The sequence below is a fragment of the Macrotis lagotis genome, chromosome 4 (assembly GCF_037893015.1).
Source record: "Macrotis lagotis isolate mMagLag1 chromosome 4, bilby.v1.9.chrom.fasta, whole genome shotgun sequence".
Classification (NCBI taxonomy): domain Eukaryota; kingdom Metazoa; phylum Chordata; class Mammalia; order Peramelemorphia; family Peramelidae; genus Macrotis; species Macrotis lagotis.
The window spans coordinates 136,387,902-136,405,401 of record NC_133661.1 but is presented as its reverse complement, the minus strand read 5'-3'; the positions used below and the strand labels follow the sequence as shown (position 1 = coordinate 136,405,401).

Below are 17,500 nucleotides of genomic sequence, written 5' to 3'. Positions count from 1 at the left end.
GAGGTGAAGAGGACTATGGCCTTTAAACAGCTGTATTCTGCTGAATCAACGTGTAATGCCTTCAGTTTTTCCACTTGCTCCTGGAAGATTCGTATGTGGTCCATAAAGGCGACCACTCGGTCAGCAGACATTGGCGAGGCGTGGAGGCCCGCCGCTGCCAGGAGTGGAGCAACGTGGAGGGGCATGGAGCACTGGGCAGCGTTGAGCACAAACAACTCACTCCAGGTCAGCCGGAGCAGGGCCACCTGGTCTGTGATCTGCAGGTCTGGGAAGAAGGGAATATTCCGGGCCCACTCCACTGCGCTGAAGAGCATCCGAGCTGCCAGTTCACAAATGTTCTCAATACCCATGATGTTGTTGGGTTGCATGCACTGGCTGCCAAAGCGGGACGTTGGGTAGGGCTCAGCTCGGAGAAGCAGGGATATATATCCGGATAGGTAGGAATGGCAGTTAAGTGGATCTCCATTTGTCAAGGCGAACTGACCATGAGTTGGCTGTGTGGGTGGCATTCTTCCCCTTTGGACGGCTGCAGTGAATAAAGAAGAAACTACAGCAATTAATACCTGAATTGGTTGGGTTATCTCAAAAGATTTAAGAGTAAGTTTTTGTTGCGTTTGTTTTGTATTGTATGCTCCACTCCCAACCCCCACCACTTAAAAAGTCAGATCAGAGTACCCTGTTATTTCCAGACAGATTTCTCTGCTTGCAAACACGTGAGAGAGAGAGATCTGGGAATCTGCTTCCTTTCTGACTGATTAAAGTCAAACCAACACAGAGGCTACATAATGTTGTATACTTGCCTAAAAGGCTCCTGCTTGGAGCTGGGGTAAGAACCCAGACTGTTCACTTCCTAAACACACCCGGCTGCTTTTGTGTTTTCTCTCTTATGAGAGGAATGTGTCATTCTGAGGGCATTTTTCTTCTTTACAGCTAAACATCTGATATTTCTTATTGATTGGGGGAGGGGAGAGCGGGAGGGGCTGAGGGGGAGGGGGAGACGTTCTTTCAAAATACACTGTGCTCGCCCCAAACGGCCTTTATTGACTTTCGGATAATCCTTCCAAAAAACACACACCCCAACCAGACCACTGCAAGAGAAATGCATTATTATTTAAAACCACGTCTATCAGCTGATCAGTGAATTGAGGGCTTCTCTTTTGGTTAATAAATTTACATGGAGAGAGGGAGGGGGAGAGAGAGAGAGAGAGAGAGAGAGAGAGAGAGAGAGAGAGAGAGAGAGAGAGAGAGAGAAAGAAAGAGAAAGAGAGGAGGAAGAGAGGGAAACAGAGAAGGGAGGGAGCGAACGAGCGAGACACGAGAGAGATTAGAAAGGTTCGCCAGAGAGAGGCAGACACGGAGAAGGCGAGAGGGAGCGAGAGTGTAGCTAAAATGTTTTTGATTTATATTTGTTATTTAACGTATTACAAGGTTAGTTACTCTTGCAGAAACACAAAGAAAACAAGGCGATCCCTAACCCTTAACCTACATAACAGCGCCCAGGCTCTAAGCACGCCATTGGAAAACTAGAGCTCACATTTCTCGTCTAATTTTATATCACAAAGACCCAACTTGCCCAGAGCGAAAGCAGCCACGAATGGCCTTTTTTTTCAATCCTACCACGTTCTCTCTCCTTCCAAAAGTGAAAGAAAAAGAAAACACAGATATTTTTAAAAAGCAGAATGTTAATCCACGGAGGATCAAATGAGAGACACTGTATTAATACAGTGAAGTACATAAAATTGTCATTGTAATTTGAACCTCTTGTACAAAAGTACAATCTCGGGTTAGTTTTTTTATATGGGGGGGAGGGAAGGATATATGTTGAACATGCAGGAAAACAAGCCAACAGGAAAAAAAAAGTAAACCAGACTGAAAAAAAAATTCCCAAAACAAAACACCCCATCATATCCCTTTTACAGAGTCGAATTAAAATTCAGTTCCAATCAATGAAAACAAAATCAAAACAAGGTGGGGGGGGGAAGAAATCAGTAGGAATGCTGGAAAAAGCATGCAGGTTTTTTTTTCCATTTGAGTTTTTTTCCTCTCTCTCGGTTTAATTACTTAAAGACCGATTTAAAAAAAAATACAAAAGGCAGTGAACTGTAAATTGGAAAACAAATGAAATCCCAATACCTTCCCGTCTCATGCCAACTTTGAGGCATTTTTTGAGGCGGCAGTACTGACACTGATTGCGGTGGTGCTGGTCTATAGGACAGTTCCTGTTGGCACGACAAGTGTAACTCAGGTTCCTCCTTACACTCCTCTTGAAGAAACTCTTGCAACCCTCGCAGGTAAACTGGCCATAATGTTTGCCACTAGATTTGTCCCCACAAACCACACACTCAATGTGTTGTTGTTGCTGCTGCTTGTCCCCGGCTTGGCTCTGCTGGCTGGGCTGGTTGGTCTGGGCTGGAGTGCTGGGGGGGCCCCCTTGGCCCGGAGTTTGCGGGGTGTGAGGGGCCCCGGCTGGTGGTCCTTGTACTGGAGGTGCTTGCGAAGGTTGAGTTCCCTGGTTTCCTGGTACATCGTCTTGGGGGTCTCGCCACGCACCAACTACCATTGCCATATCTATCGGACACCGTTTCCAAACTTCCTGTTCCCCTTTCTTTCTCTCGGGCTCTCTGGTCTCTCTCTCTCTCTCTCTCTCTCTCTCTCTCTCTCTCTCTCTCTCTCTCTCTCTCTCTTTCTTTTGTGTGTTTGTGAGTGTGAGTGTGTCTGGGTGTGTGTTTTTTTTGGAAAGTTTGTTTGTTGCTTTTCTTGCTTTCAGATCGGCTTTGGCGGTTTTCGGGGGGCTTTAAAAAAAGGAGGAAGGGAGGGGAGAGGGAAGGGGAGCGCAAATATCGGCAAAATGTGGAGAGCGAGGGAGGGGAGGGGGGAGATGGAAGTCGATTGTCTGGCTTCAAGACAGAAGTAGAAAAAAAATCTCTTCAAAGATCTCTCTCTCTCGCGCTTGCTTTCTCTCTCTCACTCTCTCTCTCTCACTCTCTCACTCTCACTCACTCACTCTCTCTCAAAGCTATTCTGTAGCAGAGGAGTTGGAGGAGGAGAGGCGACTGTCTGGGGGCCAAGTCCAGGGCAGCTCACAGTCAGCCATTCAGGAAAGCCATCAAAATAAGAATGAATAAAAGATTAAAGATTACACACACAGGGGCGAAAAAAGACACAACTACAAGACTTCGTTCGGTGCTGGGGGCCGACGGTCTGGCCGGAGCTTTTTTCAAGTCCAGGGTTATAACCATGAAAGTGGTCAGATTCTTGCTTTGGCTTCGGCTCCCGCGCGCTGGGTTCGTCCCGCCGCTCGTGGTGCCCCGCCGCCGCCGCCGCCGCCGCCGCCGCTCGTCCTGCTGCTTCTCTGCTCGCTTGTTGTTGCTGCCGCCGCCGCCGCCGCCGTCGCCGCCGCCGCCGCCGCCGCTCCTCCTCCTCCTCCTTGCTCCTTCTAGCGAGTGGTTCTAGCGCCGCTGGTTCAGACACATAGGGAAAGAGTCAACTCTCCAGCAGCAGCGGGGATAATGATAAAAGAGAGAGAGGAGGGAAGATCACAACCTAGAAGAACATCCTTCATGCGCAAAAAAAAAAAAAAAAAAAAAGCCACACAACACAGCACAGAGAAGGCAACTCAGGGAGGGAGGGGAAAAAAAAGGAGGGAGGGGGGGAGAGAAAAGAACAGAGAATCAAAGTGATCAAATATGCTAAAAAGGGGGGTTAGGGAGTGAATGCGATTTATAGGCGCCGGGGCTGGCAGAAGTGGTTTCTCTGCGATCAGCTCACTGAGCTCTCTATATAGTGAACTTTGACACGACTGCTGCAACTTAGCACACGTTACCATGGCGACCACTCGCCTTATAAGGCAACAGACTGTGTTTGACTGGTCAAAAGCTCCCGGACCGCCCCTTCCCCCTCATTGGCCAAATGAGCCTTGTGCTGCCTGGTATGGCTGCCAGAGAGAGCTGCCCGGTCCTAAAGGGAGATACGCCTAGGCAGCTCGCTTCAGCCTTTCCTCCTCCGGCTTGCAACAGAGGGGGGCGGGGGAGAGGACAGGGGGAAAGAAAGGCGATGGGAGAGGGGGAGGAAGAAGCCCGGCTAAAGGGATTTTTTTTTGCACCCCTTCTCCCTCTTTTTGCAATCCTCCTTACACCACCAAAGCTAGCATCGGAGATTTTTATCAAAGAACAGAGAAACAGCTAAAATCGTGCATGCCAAATAGTACTAAAAAAGCTATTTGAGAAGCATTGCAAATAAGACTTTCCCCCCCTCAACTTACAGACGCCACGAAACCAATCTCAGAAAGAACCCCAGGCTCTCACATTTTTATGTTGAGAGTATCAGGGAGGAAAAAGTTACTTGGGATTTTTTTCTTCTAAGTTCGGGGAATGGGGGTGGGGGGGTAGATGAAGGGAGTTAGATAAGAAGGGAATGAAAATGACGTTGGTTACACCAGGTGACTGACCAGACTTCTCATATATGCCTTTAATCAGTCACTCTATTTGTTGTGTTTTTTAAAAAAATATGATATTCAGTTTTCTGTTTATCTTTTTAAATTTATAGTTTCACAAGTATGTGGAATGAACTTTTAATTGTTCAAATAAAGTGTATATATATATATATATATATATGTATAGGATGCTAATCCCCCCCCAAATAATTACATTTTACTATCATCATAAAAATTTAAATACATTTTCCTGGCCTTTATCCACTATCACTTGTTTTAAATAACTGTAAAGCAGAGATGGTAAATGAAAATAGGAAATAGTCTATTTTGGAGGGAGAAGGTCTTTCTGATTGAATGGAGTGAGGTATGATTTCTAACGCATCCACTTTATCCTCATACACACTAATATATGTATACATGCCTGTACACACATGTCCGAAATATTCATGTATCATACACATCTGTCAATACATAAGGACAAAGACTTCAGAGAAACTGCTTCTAGATTACAGAATAGTTGACTAAATACGTCATTGTTTCTCGATTTCTCCTTAGTCTTCAAATAACCATTAAAACCATCTAACAAGAGATCCTAAGTGGAATTGAAAATAGTTTCAGCACACACATACCTTTCTGGGTACACACACAAGCAAAATTAAGAAAAGGAGTATTCATTTCAGTAAAAGCAATTTAATTCAAGCATATACCATAAGCTTCAGTTCTGTTGTGCAAACATAATTCAACATAGTTGTTTCTGTATACAGTGTGAGCGGTTAAAAAAAAAGGATAAAATGCATTTTACAAGATTTCCCCAGAATGCAATATATTTCAATTTAATAACTTTTTTGTTTTCCTTCGACGAGGCAATGGTTCATGATTATTACATACGTGTAGGTTAAGATTATGACTTAAGAACACAGATTCTTTACTCATGAGAAACACTAAATAGATAAGCCAACCAGGTATATACAATTTAAAATGTGAACAGTTAAAAACATTGAGTACCAAGAGAGATGAATGTATAATGTAAATAAATTCATTAATAAGTTAAAGAGAAACATTTTTTTTTCTATAAGGCAGCCGCAGGGATTGGAGATGTCTAGGCTAGCCTTTCTACATCACCATACCATCCACCTCCTATCCTTCCACTATTCAGAAACCTAAATCTCCGTGCACTTTGCATTAAATGTCTTATTAACACAGATACTGACAGAATAACAGAAAGGTAAAAAGTAGAGCTATATAAACATGAAGGTTAGTTGTTAAAAATCCCCTTTTTTCCTCTCTATGTCTCTCGAGTCTTTCCTTAACCCATACGCTCTTGCCGCTATAACATATATATTACACTAAAGTCCCAGGTGCTCAGATCATTTGGAAGTTGGAAAAAAAATCTCTTCTACAGTGGACAGTAAACTATCATAAACCTGGTAGGTAATGAGATTGTCCATACTGAGAGGTGCGGAGGGTCACAGCCAAAGCCAAGCTGGGAAATTCCAATTGATTAGAGCAACAATATAACTTTCACTTAAAAAAATGACACGGTAGGTGGGAAAGAAACAAAATTAGGAGACAAGGGAAACTGACTTTTTTACAACCTTTATAATTTCAAGAGTCATTGATGGTATCTACAGATTTCGAAATATTAGGGGGAGCTTTTGTCTAATACTTCTAATTCAGACATGTAATAGGGCTGTGGTTTAGATGGGAAAAGATGAAGGGGATTCCCATTTCAACTCAATAAAGGATCAGAGTAATTGATTACAAGGAGACCTTAATTCTTTTCTCACAACTACAGATACCTTCACAAAACGATGAGCCTTTCAAAATATGCACAGGAATAACAGGTTGGATGGTCGATCGCCTTTTAAGTTCATTTAGAAAATTTTGAAAACTGAAAAATATAGTCTGATTGCTTCAGTCTTAAAATAAAGAACTGTCCATCCCAGCTCACTTATTAACTATTTGTTCATCACAGGATACAGCTTACATACATTTTATAAACCAATACTATTTTAATATTTATTTTTTACAAAAAGTTTTGAATTTCTTTAGAACATAGATAGATGTGTTTGCAAATTGTAGCTAATTATACTGAACAAAAAAAAAAGAAGAGAGGAGCCAAGTCAAAGAAGAGGGAGGTGGATTTTGAAACGTCTTCATCAGAGGTACTTCAGCTGAGAAAACACATCTCCAAAAACTAAATTTTGAAAGTCACACCCTTGTTACTGTTATTGTTTTTAAACCCCTCCTTACCCTTTTTTATTGCACATGTAAATTTATTTTAATGAGAAAAATGGTAAACTTTAAGTAAAAGAAAATTGGGACAAATCTGTGTAATTCTAAAAAAAGGGAATGCATTTTCCTGGTTGAAAGTCGCCTAACAGTGCTGTAATTCTTTGCAGATTAAATCGCAATACGAAGACAACATCGAACAAATACCGAGTTTCACTCTGAACTCAGTGGAAACCAGTTACGTCTAACAGAATTCATTGAATTCCTCTTCTCCCTGAATATAGGATGTGTGTGTTTTTCTCTTCCACCACACTGAAGCACCATGAATAGGGAAAGTGGCTCCTATTGTGTCCCTCTGAACTTCCAAGTCAATGCAATTTTTAACCACTGGCTTGTGGTACTTTGAAAATCACCAGGGGCTGTCAGAGTTGGGTCCTCTGAAAAATTTACAGTGCTAAATCAGAGCATATGCTGTGAGGGAAAAAATTGCTTAAGATTGGAGCAAGTACAGTATCTGTCTGCCCCCTAGTGTAAGGCTCTTATCTGCCTAAAATTCAACTTTAAAAGAAAAGGATCTCTTAAAGGGAAACGACTTTTGGCTCACGTTTGCTTACGAGAATGAAACTTCTGTACGTTTTAATCTGATTAATTCTTAAGGATTTAAAATTAATTGGCTTGAGCATTGCTGAACTGGACCATACGATTTTAACCTCGGTGTTCACCACGCCAGTGCTGAATAGGTATTTTTTTTTGGATTGGTTTGTATGACTCCCACCCCCACTCCCTTCTCTCTCTCTCTCTCTCTCTCTCTCTCTCTCTCTCTCTCTCTCTCTCTCTCTCTCTCTCTCTCTCTCTCTCTCTCTCCTCTCCTCTCCTCTCCTCTCCTCTCCCTCTTCTCTCTCTTTTCTCTCCCCTCTCTCCTCTATCCTCTCTCTCTCTCTCTCTCTCTCTCTCTCTCTCTCTCTCTCTCTCTCCCTCTCCCTCTCCCTCTCTCTTTTTAAAATGAGGAACCGTTCCTTGAATGTTTTGGTCAGAGCAGAACATTGCTTCTTAAGTCAGATCCGCGCGGTTGCAATAAAGAGCAAAAAGATAAATATTTGCTTTAAAGCTGCAAGCAAACTTCACCACACCTCCCGATGGTGAGTACCCTTCTTCTTGCAATTGTACTACTAGCTTGAAGAGAAAGCTTTCCTTTCGAGCTGGCGTTGCGGATAACACCCTGCCAGGCTTGACTTTTTCTAATATTACTGTCAGTTGCACAAGGTTGCAAAATTAAGTGCAGTTTAAAATGTAACAGTAAATTTTGGTACTTAGTTCAAGCATGGAACGTCGTTTGCTATATAAACCGAATAATCTGATGTCTGGAAATACAAGCTTAGTGGGCTGACTCTTATTTTTGCATTATTGTAGAAAATGAGTTTATACAACACAATAGTTACTATTAGACTCAATCATATTTTGGCAGCTTTGCAATACTGTCCACCTCCCCCCCCCCCCCCAACCCCACCTAAAGACATGTAATAAAATATAGCAATGCAATGCACTGGATTTACTTCCCTTCTCCCTCCCCAATGCCCTCAAACCCATTAAAAGCCATATCATACATATTAGCAAACAGGTTATTTTAAAAGCACGAAGTAATATAAAATCACACACAGTACAATAAGAAAGTAAAAAAAAAGAAGAAGAAACTATAAGTAAACATACCAAAACCATATTTGCCTTGTTCAAGGTCCCAAACCGCTTGCATCTTCCTTCTAAACTGGAATAACTCTCCTTTAGTTTGGCAGGTGAAATAAACGCTTTGTTTGCCCCCTGAAAAGATGTGTCTTTGGTAATTAAAGAGAATCTCCTTCTTGGTATTTATCTAAGCGATTGTGCAAACTGATAAAAAGTAGGCTATAAGCCTTCAGGGAAAAAGAGGAAAGGTGAAAGAAAAGATCTTCAACCTAAGGGAAGTGCTTTCCATGTATTATTAGCTTTCAGCCTTGGAAAATACTGAACACTAACTTTACACAGACAAGGTTTCAGGGAGCTTTGTACATAGCTGCTGAGGAATGCACGCCTCGCCTTTAAGAAAAATCCCCCAAACCCAAGGTAGGAGATGCCTTGAGTGATCCTTGTCTCTCATCTCATTCCTTAGAAGGAAGAGTACGTTGCTACACCTTGTTTGGGGCTGGAAAGACGAGACTTTAAAAACACCCGTCCAATTGAAAAAATCTCCCAACTTAATGAGTTTAGTCGTAGGATGTATGAAATGATTTCGAGCCTCAGCAGAAAAGCACAAACAACTATAGTCGATATTGCAAAGAAAGATGAACACAGGCACAGCAAAATTACACTGTTTGGGGTCGGGAGGGATGTAGCCTAATCCTAAAGCAAGTTGGAAAAAAAACGGGGGGGGGGAGAACACATCACAGCAGAGTGGCAGATCCCCCTCTCCCTCGATCAAAGATAGAACTTTAAATGGGGGTCAACATTTTTTCAGAGGAATCCGTTTGAACATTCATTTCTGCTCTTAACTCAAGCCCCCAAAGAGATTCGCCCCCCCCCCTTTGGATAAAATTTCTCCCTGCCTCCATTTTATAACTTCACAAAATAGGAAATATTTATTTTTTGATGATGAATTTGAGACATAGGATGTCCATTCCATATCCACAAAATGAACACTCAATAATCCTATCATCCCCTCCCTCCAAAAAAACCCTGATATAGAACCACTAATGCAAGTAGATCAAGAAAATTCAGACTAAATATATTGCGTTTGGCAGTCTAATACAGTTTTAACTAATGGATTTTTTTTTGTTTTGTTTTAAGAGAAGAATAATGGTGAAACATGGATCTTTTATTTTAGGAAACTGTTATGGTAAGATGTATGTCAGACTTGACAAATGGAACAAACGTTCCTCCACTGTTTCTTGTCCTTGTCTTAAACAGGAATTAAGTTAAACACAGTGCTGAATGTTAATTACATGTTTACTGGCTAATGAAAATTACAAATGGTTTTGCCACCTCAAACAATGATGAAAACTATGAAGACACTGTAATTATATACTTTGAGGAAAATAACTCAGAATATTGATCATAAGAAGTGTAAATCTTTTTTTAAACTATTCATTAATACCATAAATATGGTCTATAAAAGTTTTCTTTGTGGTTTGCATAATCAGTATACGAAACGGATGGGCGGTGGGGGTTTCTGAAAGGTGTTGAACTATTTCCAATGGAGTACACTTCTGTAACTCTCGGGTCTTCCCACTCCCACTCCCACTCTTATCCCTCCCCCCATTACTTCCAGCCACACCTCTGCCCCTCCCCCTTTGCCCCCAAGAGGTCGGGGGAGAATTATGAAGGTGTGATGACAAGCATTGAGGTTACAGTTCAGGTCTAAATGATGTCATCCCCTGCTTTCTCCTGCTCCCCCTCCCTCCCCCAATCATCTCCATAAGGTTCCTGCCCTGAAGCTGAGCATCGCTTTCCCATCCAGGTCTACTAAGTCGGTCATTCTATGGAATAACGTAGTCCTAGAGCTTAGCTAGATAAGTTTCACTATGGAACTCACTGTGGCACAGTGAAGGAAACTTGGGGAGCTTTAGATCTCCACCATTTCAAAATGGGGGGGGGGAGGTAAAGTGGCAAACCTCGCAAAAGCCAGCTAAATTCCCTCCGGGTTTTTTTTTAAACTTTGGCCCATCTTGTAGTGATAGCTGCCACTCTGATCTCCGGGGTCAAAGGTGAGAGCACTACCCTAACTCTAAAAGCCTGCGAATGACCAAGTTGGAAAGCAGGACTGCAGTCTTAATAATCAAAATGTCCCAGTGATTAAGAAGGGAAGGGTTATATTATAAGTCGGGGGGGGGGGGGCAGCTGGGAGTGGAGGGTAGTGGTCACAAAACACAATGGAGAGTTTTTTAAATTTTTAATAAGAGCAATATTAAGGATTTTTTTAAAGTGTTCTATGGTTGTGGGACTGGATTCTTCTTTTTCCTGAGAATTCCCAAGGCGCTGGTCTTTGTCTTAGAAGGAATGGAGTTTCTGAATGGTGTGAAAGGGACAGAGAGGGTCGCTTCAAATCGATTTTACTTGTCCTTTCTGTCTTTTCGGATCAACGCCCTTCAATGGACACAGAGGTGCTCTTTCAACCAAAAACTTGTGCGACATTTTCTGCCTGTATTGGTGCTAAATACAATAAACGCTGGGCAGATTTTTTTTTTCTCCAAAGCAAGAAAGCACCCTAATTAAATTGTTTTATATGGACAGTCAAGACAGACCAATTAAGTATGCATTAGTATAAAGATATATTCTTGAGATAAGAGCGCTTTAGAAAACATTTCTAGAACAAAAGGTGGGATTGTGGATGGGGTAAGTCTTACCCCTTGAAGACTGTCACACCTTTCCACTTCCCCTTAGTCTCCTTTTATTTATTTATTTATAGATCTGCAGAGAGTGAATGAAAGTGCTATACTAAGGCTAAGCCTCTTGTCCTTCCAGCTAACAGGTGGAGAGATTGGTGGAGGCATTTCAGCCTTTCAGAGTCTTGTCCCTTCCTACCCCTTTTCTGTATCTCCAGACTCTGAGATTCATAGATAGCGATTCATTTCCTTTGAGAATCACAGCTCAGACCATTTACTGGTCATGGTTGGAATGTCCCTGAAGATCGCTGGAGAGGTCATAGTCCTGGTGCACTATTTTCGAAGAGGCTGAGGACCTGGGGGCGGTTTTGGGAGTGGGGGAGCAACTGGACTCAATTGTCCAACAGTGTCTTCCTTGGAAGGACGATCTTTTTTTTTTTTTCGGGGGGAAGGGGGGCTGAGGACTTTGAAGTAGGTTAAGTAAGATGAGGAGAGGAGGAAAATGGGGGGGGGGAGTTAATGTAGTCTTTTTTTCATCTACCAGCCTTGTTTTCCCATTACTTAGAAAAAAGTGTTGATGGATGGAATACCTTGGAGTGAGCCTTAGCTTCTCTGCTGAGGATGGAAATGATCCCTGAATTAGAAATTAAAACCCCTACCCCTCTTCTATCCTGTCACTTATTCAGGAGATGTTTACTGGGGATAGGAGAAGTGGGACAGAAAGGTTAGTGGTAAAAGTAAGGGTTTGGAAGAGTAGTTATTCAAAGCTGAAGAGTCCCTGGACTGTATTCTTGGACCTCTGGGATCTCTCACCTCTCTTCCTCTCTCCTTCCTTCTTTCTTGATTCCCAACAGAAGAATTAGATAAAGAGGGGGGGGGGGGGAACGGAGGAGATGGTTCTTACAAAAAAAGGAAATTAACGATTTTGAAAGGTGGTTCCGAAGATATCCATTTTACACTCAGGCTTTGAACGTGTTAGAAGATCAGAGAAAGGAAAGGGAAAAAGGCAGCAGGGAGGAGAGCTTGAGTCCTTCCTCCCTGCTCATAGAATAATTCAGCCCTTGCATAGGTGGCTTAATGTCAAAAAGAAAAAGGTTTAAAAGACATTTTTAAAAGCAAGTTCTTCCCTTTGCTGGATCCATTCGAACATAAATCAGAGCCCAGAAGAGGAAGAGAAGAACTCATCTAAACAGAGCTCAGCAAGTCTCCTCCTGGACAATGGGAACCTCCTGTTGGGCTGGGTATTGATCAGGAGAGGAGCTGAAGATGTCACCACACTAAATATTTACTGATCACACACAAATAGCCGGGACTTGAACGATTTTCTCCTGTGAGGAGAGCGCAGAGAGAAGGGTAAATCATTTTATTAGTGTGTATAAAGCAAAGAGCACACTCTGGGCTGGAGTGTTTTAAGATGTGTCTTCAACGGGATGAAAAGAGTTAGAAAATCGATATGAAGTGATTAGAAACCCCCATAGTGACAAAGGGGCAGGGAGTTTCATGGATTTGGCTATACCAAGAAGGGGGGAAATCAAGAAAGGGAGAGGAGGAACTCTTTCACCCACTTCTTCCCCCCGGCCAAGGAAAAATATTATTAGCCTCTCTTTTCCCTCTTCCAAAAAGAAGGCTAGGAAGACGGTCGAAAGGAGAATCCTAAAATCTGTCGCCAACTATGAATTAGTTATGGACGTAGAGATGTAAAGGCATCAGAAAGGCAGAGAGTGGTTAGGTTAAGGAGAGAAGCCTCATAAAAGCTAGGGTTTTACCAAAGGGTCTGGAAACATTGTAATGGGAGGTGGAGGTGTAAAATGGTCACAAAGTTTTGGAAGAAACGCCTGGGACATTTTAAAACTAATCTGCCAATGACTCGACATTGACACAAACAACAGAAGCTAAGATACGCCTTATTTTTTTTTGTTTGTTTTAAATAAGCAACCGAGAAGTCAATCTGTCCCCACACCATCCCACAAAACAAATAGGTCTCATAAAACAGGTATAGCATCCTCCCACCCTGAAATTCGACTAAAAGGGCACACCAACTCTTCTCCACTGCAACCAGCAGACCCAAATCTTTGGCACCTTTCTTATTGATAAAGTCCTCCCCTTCAACCTTGCCTTCTTTTCCTAGGTCCCCCCCCCCCCCATTTCCAATGACAGCTCAGCCAATATTTCTTAATATGAACAAGCGCCCCTGCCCCGCTGTGACTCTCTCCCTTCGGGAGTCTTCAATCGCAGTAGCAGACTGAGAGTGAGGGAACTCCTCTGGGTGGGATCAAAGCAGAATACCCTCTCGGTCTCCAGGTGTTGGGAGGGTTGGAGGGGAAATCGCGTAAGTCAGGGACTAGCACTCTGATTCTAAATAGCGACATGGCAGCAGGCAGCGAAGCCCGGGCCAGTCCACAGGGCAGGAAATCAGGTTTGGGTAATTAACCTAAATCCTAGTGATGAAAACCCTTTTCTTGCCACAAGACTGAGATGCAGAGAGGGCAAATTGATGGAGGCGCAGCAACTTTTAAGGAAAAGACTTGCTCGCTGAACTTAGCAAAGCTTCCTGAGTGTTATTTCTGGTAAGGAGAGAAAAACCCTTATCCGAAAAAGAAAGCAGCAGGACTGATGTGAAAATGGCTTTTCACTTCTCTAAGTGCTAGTGTGGCTACTGTAAACAAACCTTGAAGTTAGAAACAGCTGCAAATAATCAACTGGCCACTAATTTCTGGAGAAAGGGGGATGGGAGTAAAAAAAAGAGGAGGGGAGTAAAAAAAGAGGAGGAGAGAATTGCCTTTTCATTTTTCCCCTTTGAACCCTCCTCCATTCTGTTTTTTCCCCTCCTCTAAAGATATTATTATGGATGTTTTTAATTTTACTTTCTTTTATTTTTAATGTTTCATTGGTTGATTTTTAAAATTAAGCCTAGAAGAACCAATGCAGACTTTCCTGGTTGGATCATCAGAGCAACAGGAAGGATAGGTACAGATCCAATTAACAGTTTTCCATAGCTAGAGTTTCCCTTCTCCCCCCCCCCCCCATCCTAGTTAGATTAGAGCAATATGTTCAGGTGTGAGGCAATGAGTGCCTATAACTCCTTTCAGCATAATCGTATAACCTCTTTACCTAATTCCTTAGATTGGAGATAGGAAGACTCTGACCTTGAGGTTGTAAGGAGCTTGGTCTCATTAACCCTTTCTAGTCCAAGACAGAGCTAAGGTTAACCATACTAATCTACAAAAAGAGACTGTTGAAAAGGGAAGTAGAGGTCAGCAAGCAGAAATGAACTCAGTCCAGTTGCAAAAATTTTTTTAGTTCTCTGCTCCACTCTCCTGCTCCCCCCAAGTATGAATATAGATTTTCATGAAACTACATGTTTTAAAAATACATGAAATGCATTTTAGAGATCAGAAAATATTAATCAGTAAAATATTTCATTTTCTTTAACTGAATGATAGATTCAATGTTTTTCATCTTTCCAAAATGGATGTAACAGAAAGTTTGATACTTGTTGGAGAGAGCTAGTTGAAAAGCAAGACACATTTACCCTCTCTTTTTAAGTAAGGCTAATTTAGCATTTTGTCAATAGTCAAATTATAGCCATAAATTCTGAATATGAGTATAAAATATACTGACATCAAGCCTGGTGATATAATAGGAATTTATACCATACTTACATGAATATATACAAGTCCATATTCACAAAGATAAAAACATCTATTTTTATACACACATATCATGTGGAAAAGTTTTTTTGAGTAATATTAGCACATTAATTCTTTACATATTATTTTCTATATGCTTGCATAAAAGTATTCATATATGTATTCATAAATCAATAATGAGGGAATGTGAAAATATTTTAGAATGATATCCTCAGAAACATTTTTTTTGTTTGGACTGAACTGCAAATTTAATCACTTGATTATTGATAAAAATATTCCTTGTACAATTTTTGTGAAAGCACCTTATAAAAATAAAATACTAATTTTCTTATGTGAGATAGTCTAACAGGTAAATTATATTTTCTGAGTAGTATTTATTTTAAAAAGCTTTTTTGCATTATATTTTCTAATGAATTACAGAAGGTTAATAACCCAGTCTATTGAGAAGGCTGGCATTAAGTGACTACCTGAACACGGAACAAAATCTGATTTTTTACAATCAATGTTTTATAACATTAAAATTTCCAGGTACTCTTCTTAATAAAAAGAAAACACCTTGACATCAATTTCTGCTGAGGAGAATTTAAATGAAATATTATTTGAGCATTGATAACAAATATTTTCCTCCTTTTTCAAGATGTTAATAATGAAGTCTTTATAAAGACATCTTTTTGTAGCACGTCTAAAAAATCATTAATCATTAATCAAGTGCCTGGTACTTAAAAATGAAATGGTTTATGACACAACTAACCAGATAAAATAATATTGCTAATTGGTTGAATGCCAATGTATTAAACAAAAACAACAAAGAGAATTGATCTGAATTAATTTCACTTATTAAAAAATTCAAAGTAAATTTCGGCTGCTAAAAATCACTTAAGGAAGAATTTTCTTTCCTATTATGGCCTCTACACACTGGAGACTTTTTACAAATACAGATGCATATATAAGCATAAAGCATATAAGAGGCTCAGATAGATACACAGACAAATATAGATTCACAGCCATAACAGGAGAAACACTATGTGGATGAAGAATGTTTTAATCAGTTACATATCTAATTATGCCCCCCCCCATTTCCCTGAAATGAGGCTGCATGATGCTGTTGTTTTGTTAAATCTTAGATGATTTTCTTTTGATGAATTAGGATGGAGTGCTTCAAATAACATATAAACCCCTGTCCTTTGAAATTATTAGCTTTACAGCTTAAACATATTATATTTTAACAAACTTTAGACAGTTTTTAAAGATATTTTTTAAATGGTTAAGAATGGTACTTTTCTCATCAATCTATTGCAATTTGTAAGAAATTAACCAGTCTTATCCAGAAGGATCCTTGAAGTTTGGCTGAGGTAAATTGGATGAGATTATATCACTTAAACTAGTTAAAGCTAAACTGAAAACATTAAGAAGAGAGAATATTCACTTAAGTGAAAAATAGTATGGATAGTAATTCTTGACAAGATCACATTATATCACAAGTCAAGAAGAGTAAGTTAAAAAAAATTTAGACCAGGCTATTTTATTCTAGTTTATATGCTAATGGAAAATAGGTATGTAGAATTTTATTTCTAATGTTTTATTGGGAAATGTTCATTTCTACATGACATTTCACTGTATTCAAAATATTTGTGGAGAACTCAGAAAAAATTTATGCATGTTAAGGTTTTTTTTTTATTCTGTGGTGAACTGTGTTCAGTCACTATTTCTCTTTTACAGTGATTTTAACTGATCAATGGTCTTTTGAATTCAGTGTTTTTATTTAAAATATATATGAATGAAAAACAAACCCATTCAAGGAACCCGGACATATTAGCTAGTGCAGGTTAATGCTCAGAAACTGAGGTACTTTGATGCAGATTTTGTGTATTCTGTGAAATCACTTTCAATTGGAATGACTTTAAATGAATATTTCATTTAAGATCCTTAGATAGTCTGCCCCTAGAAATATCTTTAATCTGTTTTTGCTGCTTATGTATTTAAAAAATCCAGTCAGTTTCTGTGATTATTTTTCACCTGATTTCTTAGAGAACAAGTAAAATCTAAATACAGAGGGGAAAAAATGGTTGTAATGTATATTCTGAAGTTACTGTACTACATAAAGCTTTCTTAATAAAATAGAAGAAATCCTGTCCTCTCCAAATTAAAATAGGGCAGATGTTCGGTATGGTTCATATTAGGTAGCCTTAACCCCCTTTGCCTTGGGCACTAAAGTGTCTGAAGTTTTTTCCTCAAACTGTCTGTTGCTAACAGAGTGATTGAATGAATATGTGTGTATACATATATGTATATATACTCACTTTTAGAGATGTATATTGCTTTGTTCACAGAAATACATTATTAAAATAGCAAATTATATTAATTTCCATGATTTTATGAGTTAATTCAGGCAATAGTTGATCTCTTACTACCAAAGTAAGGTATTTATTAGTTACAAAGAATAAAATATGAAACATATCTTAGGACAATATTGAAAACAGAGACTTTTATAGTATAACTTCTTCATTAAAGGTTTTTATTATAACACCCTCATAACAGAAAGCATTTCAATGTGAATATTTAATAGATTAAAATAAAGATCTTTTCTAAGGCATGTGAAACTCAACCAGGTATTTTTTAAAAAAATGTTCTCCATTAATTATAAATATAGCTGGCAGGGGGTGGTGATTTAGCAACCTTTCTATCTCTAATCTTTGTGAGGCTATGAAAGGATTAATGTGTTAAGGAAAGTCTAATAGTAAATTATATTTCCACATAACATATTAAAGGGATTGATTTAAATGAGAAAGTGATTAAGAAAAATGGGAAAAAATTAAATTGAGTTTAAGGAAAAT

General features: G+C 39.9%; 1 protein-coding gene and 1 long non-coding RNA gene across 37 annotated transcripts in view; one reads left to right on the top strand and one right to left on the bottom strand.

The window, feature by feature from the left end:
• NR2F2 (nuclear receptor subfamily 2 group F member 2) overlaps window positions 1-8,948 on the bottom strand; it is a 12,533-nt gene extending 3,585 nt beyond the window's left edge. The window contains exons 1-3 of one of the 5 annotated variants that reach the window (XM_074234169.1): window positions 8,372-8,948; window positions 3,147-3,458; window positions 1-526 (exon numbers count right to left, since the gene is read on the bottom strand). The exon at window positions 1-526 is cut by the window's left edge and continues 2 nt beyond it. In XM_074234169.1, the coding sequence (XP_074090270.1) occupies window positions 1-526; window positions 3,147-3,458; window positions 8,372-8,414 (881 nt within the window). In that variant the 5' untranslated portion in view covers window positions 8,415-8,948. The other 4 variants (XM_074234170.1, XM_074234167.1, XM_074234168.1 and 1 more) reach the window with 4 other exon arrangements.
• Window positions 6,823-17,500, top strand: part of LOC141521529 (uncharacterized) — a 179,679-nt gene continuing 169,001 nt past the window's right edge. For 20 of the 32 annotated variants that reach the window (XR_012477988.1, XR_012477992.1, XR_012477990.1 and 17 more), the window contains exon 1: window positions 6,826-7,803. This is a non-coding gene — a long non-coding RNA (uncharacterized LOC141521529). Of the gene's footprint in view, window positions 7,804-17,500 lie in introns of all 32 variants that reach the window. The other 12 variants (XR_012477995.1, XR_012477983.1, XR_012477986.1 and 9 more) reach the window with 7 other exon arrangements.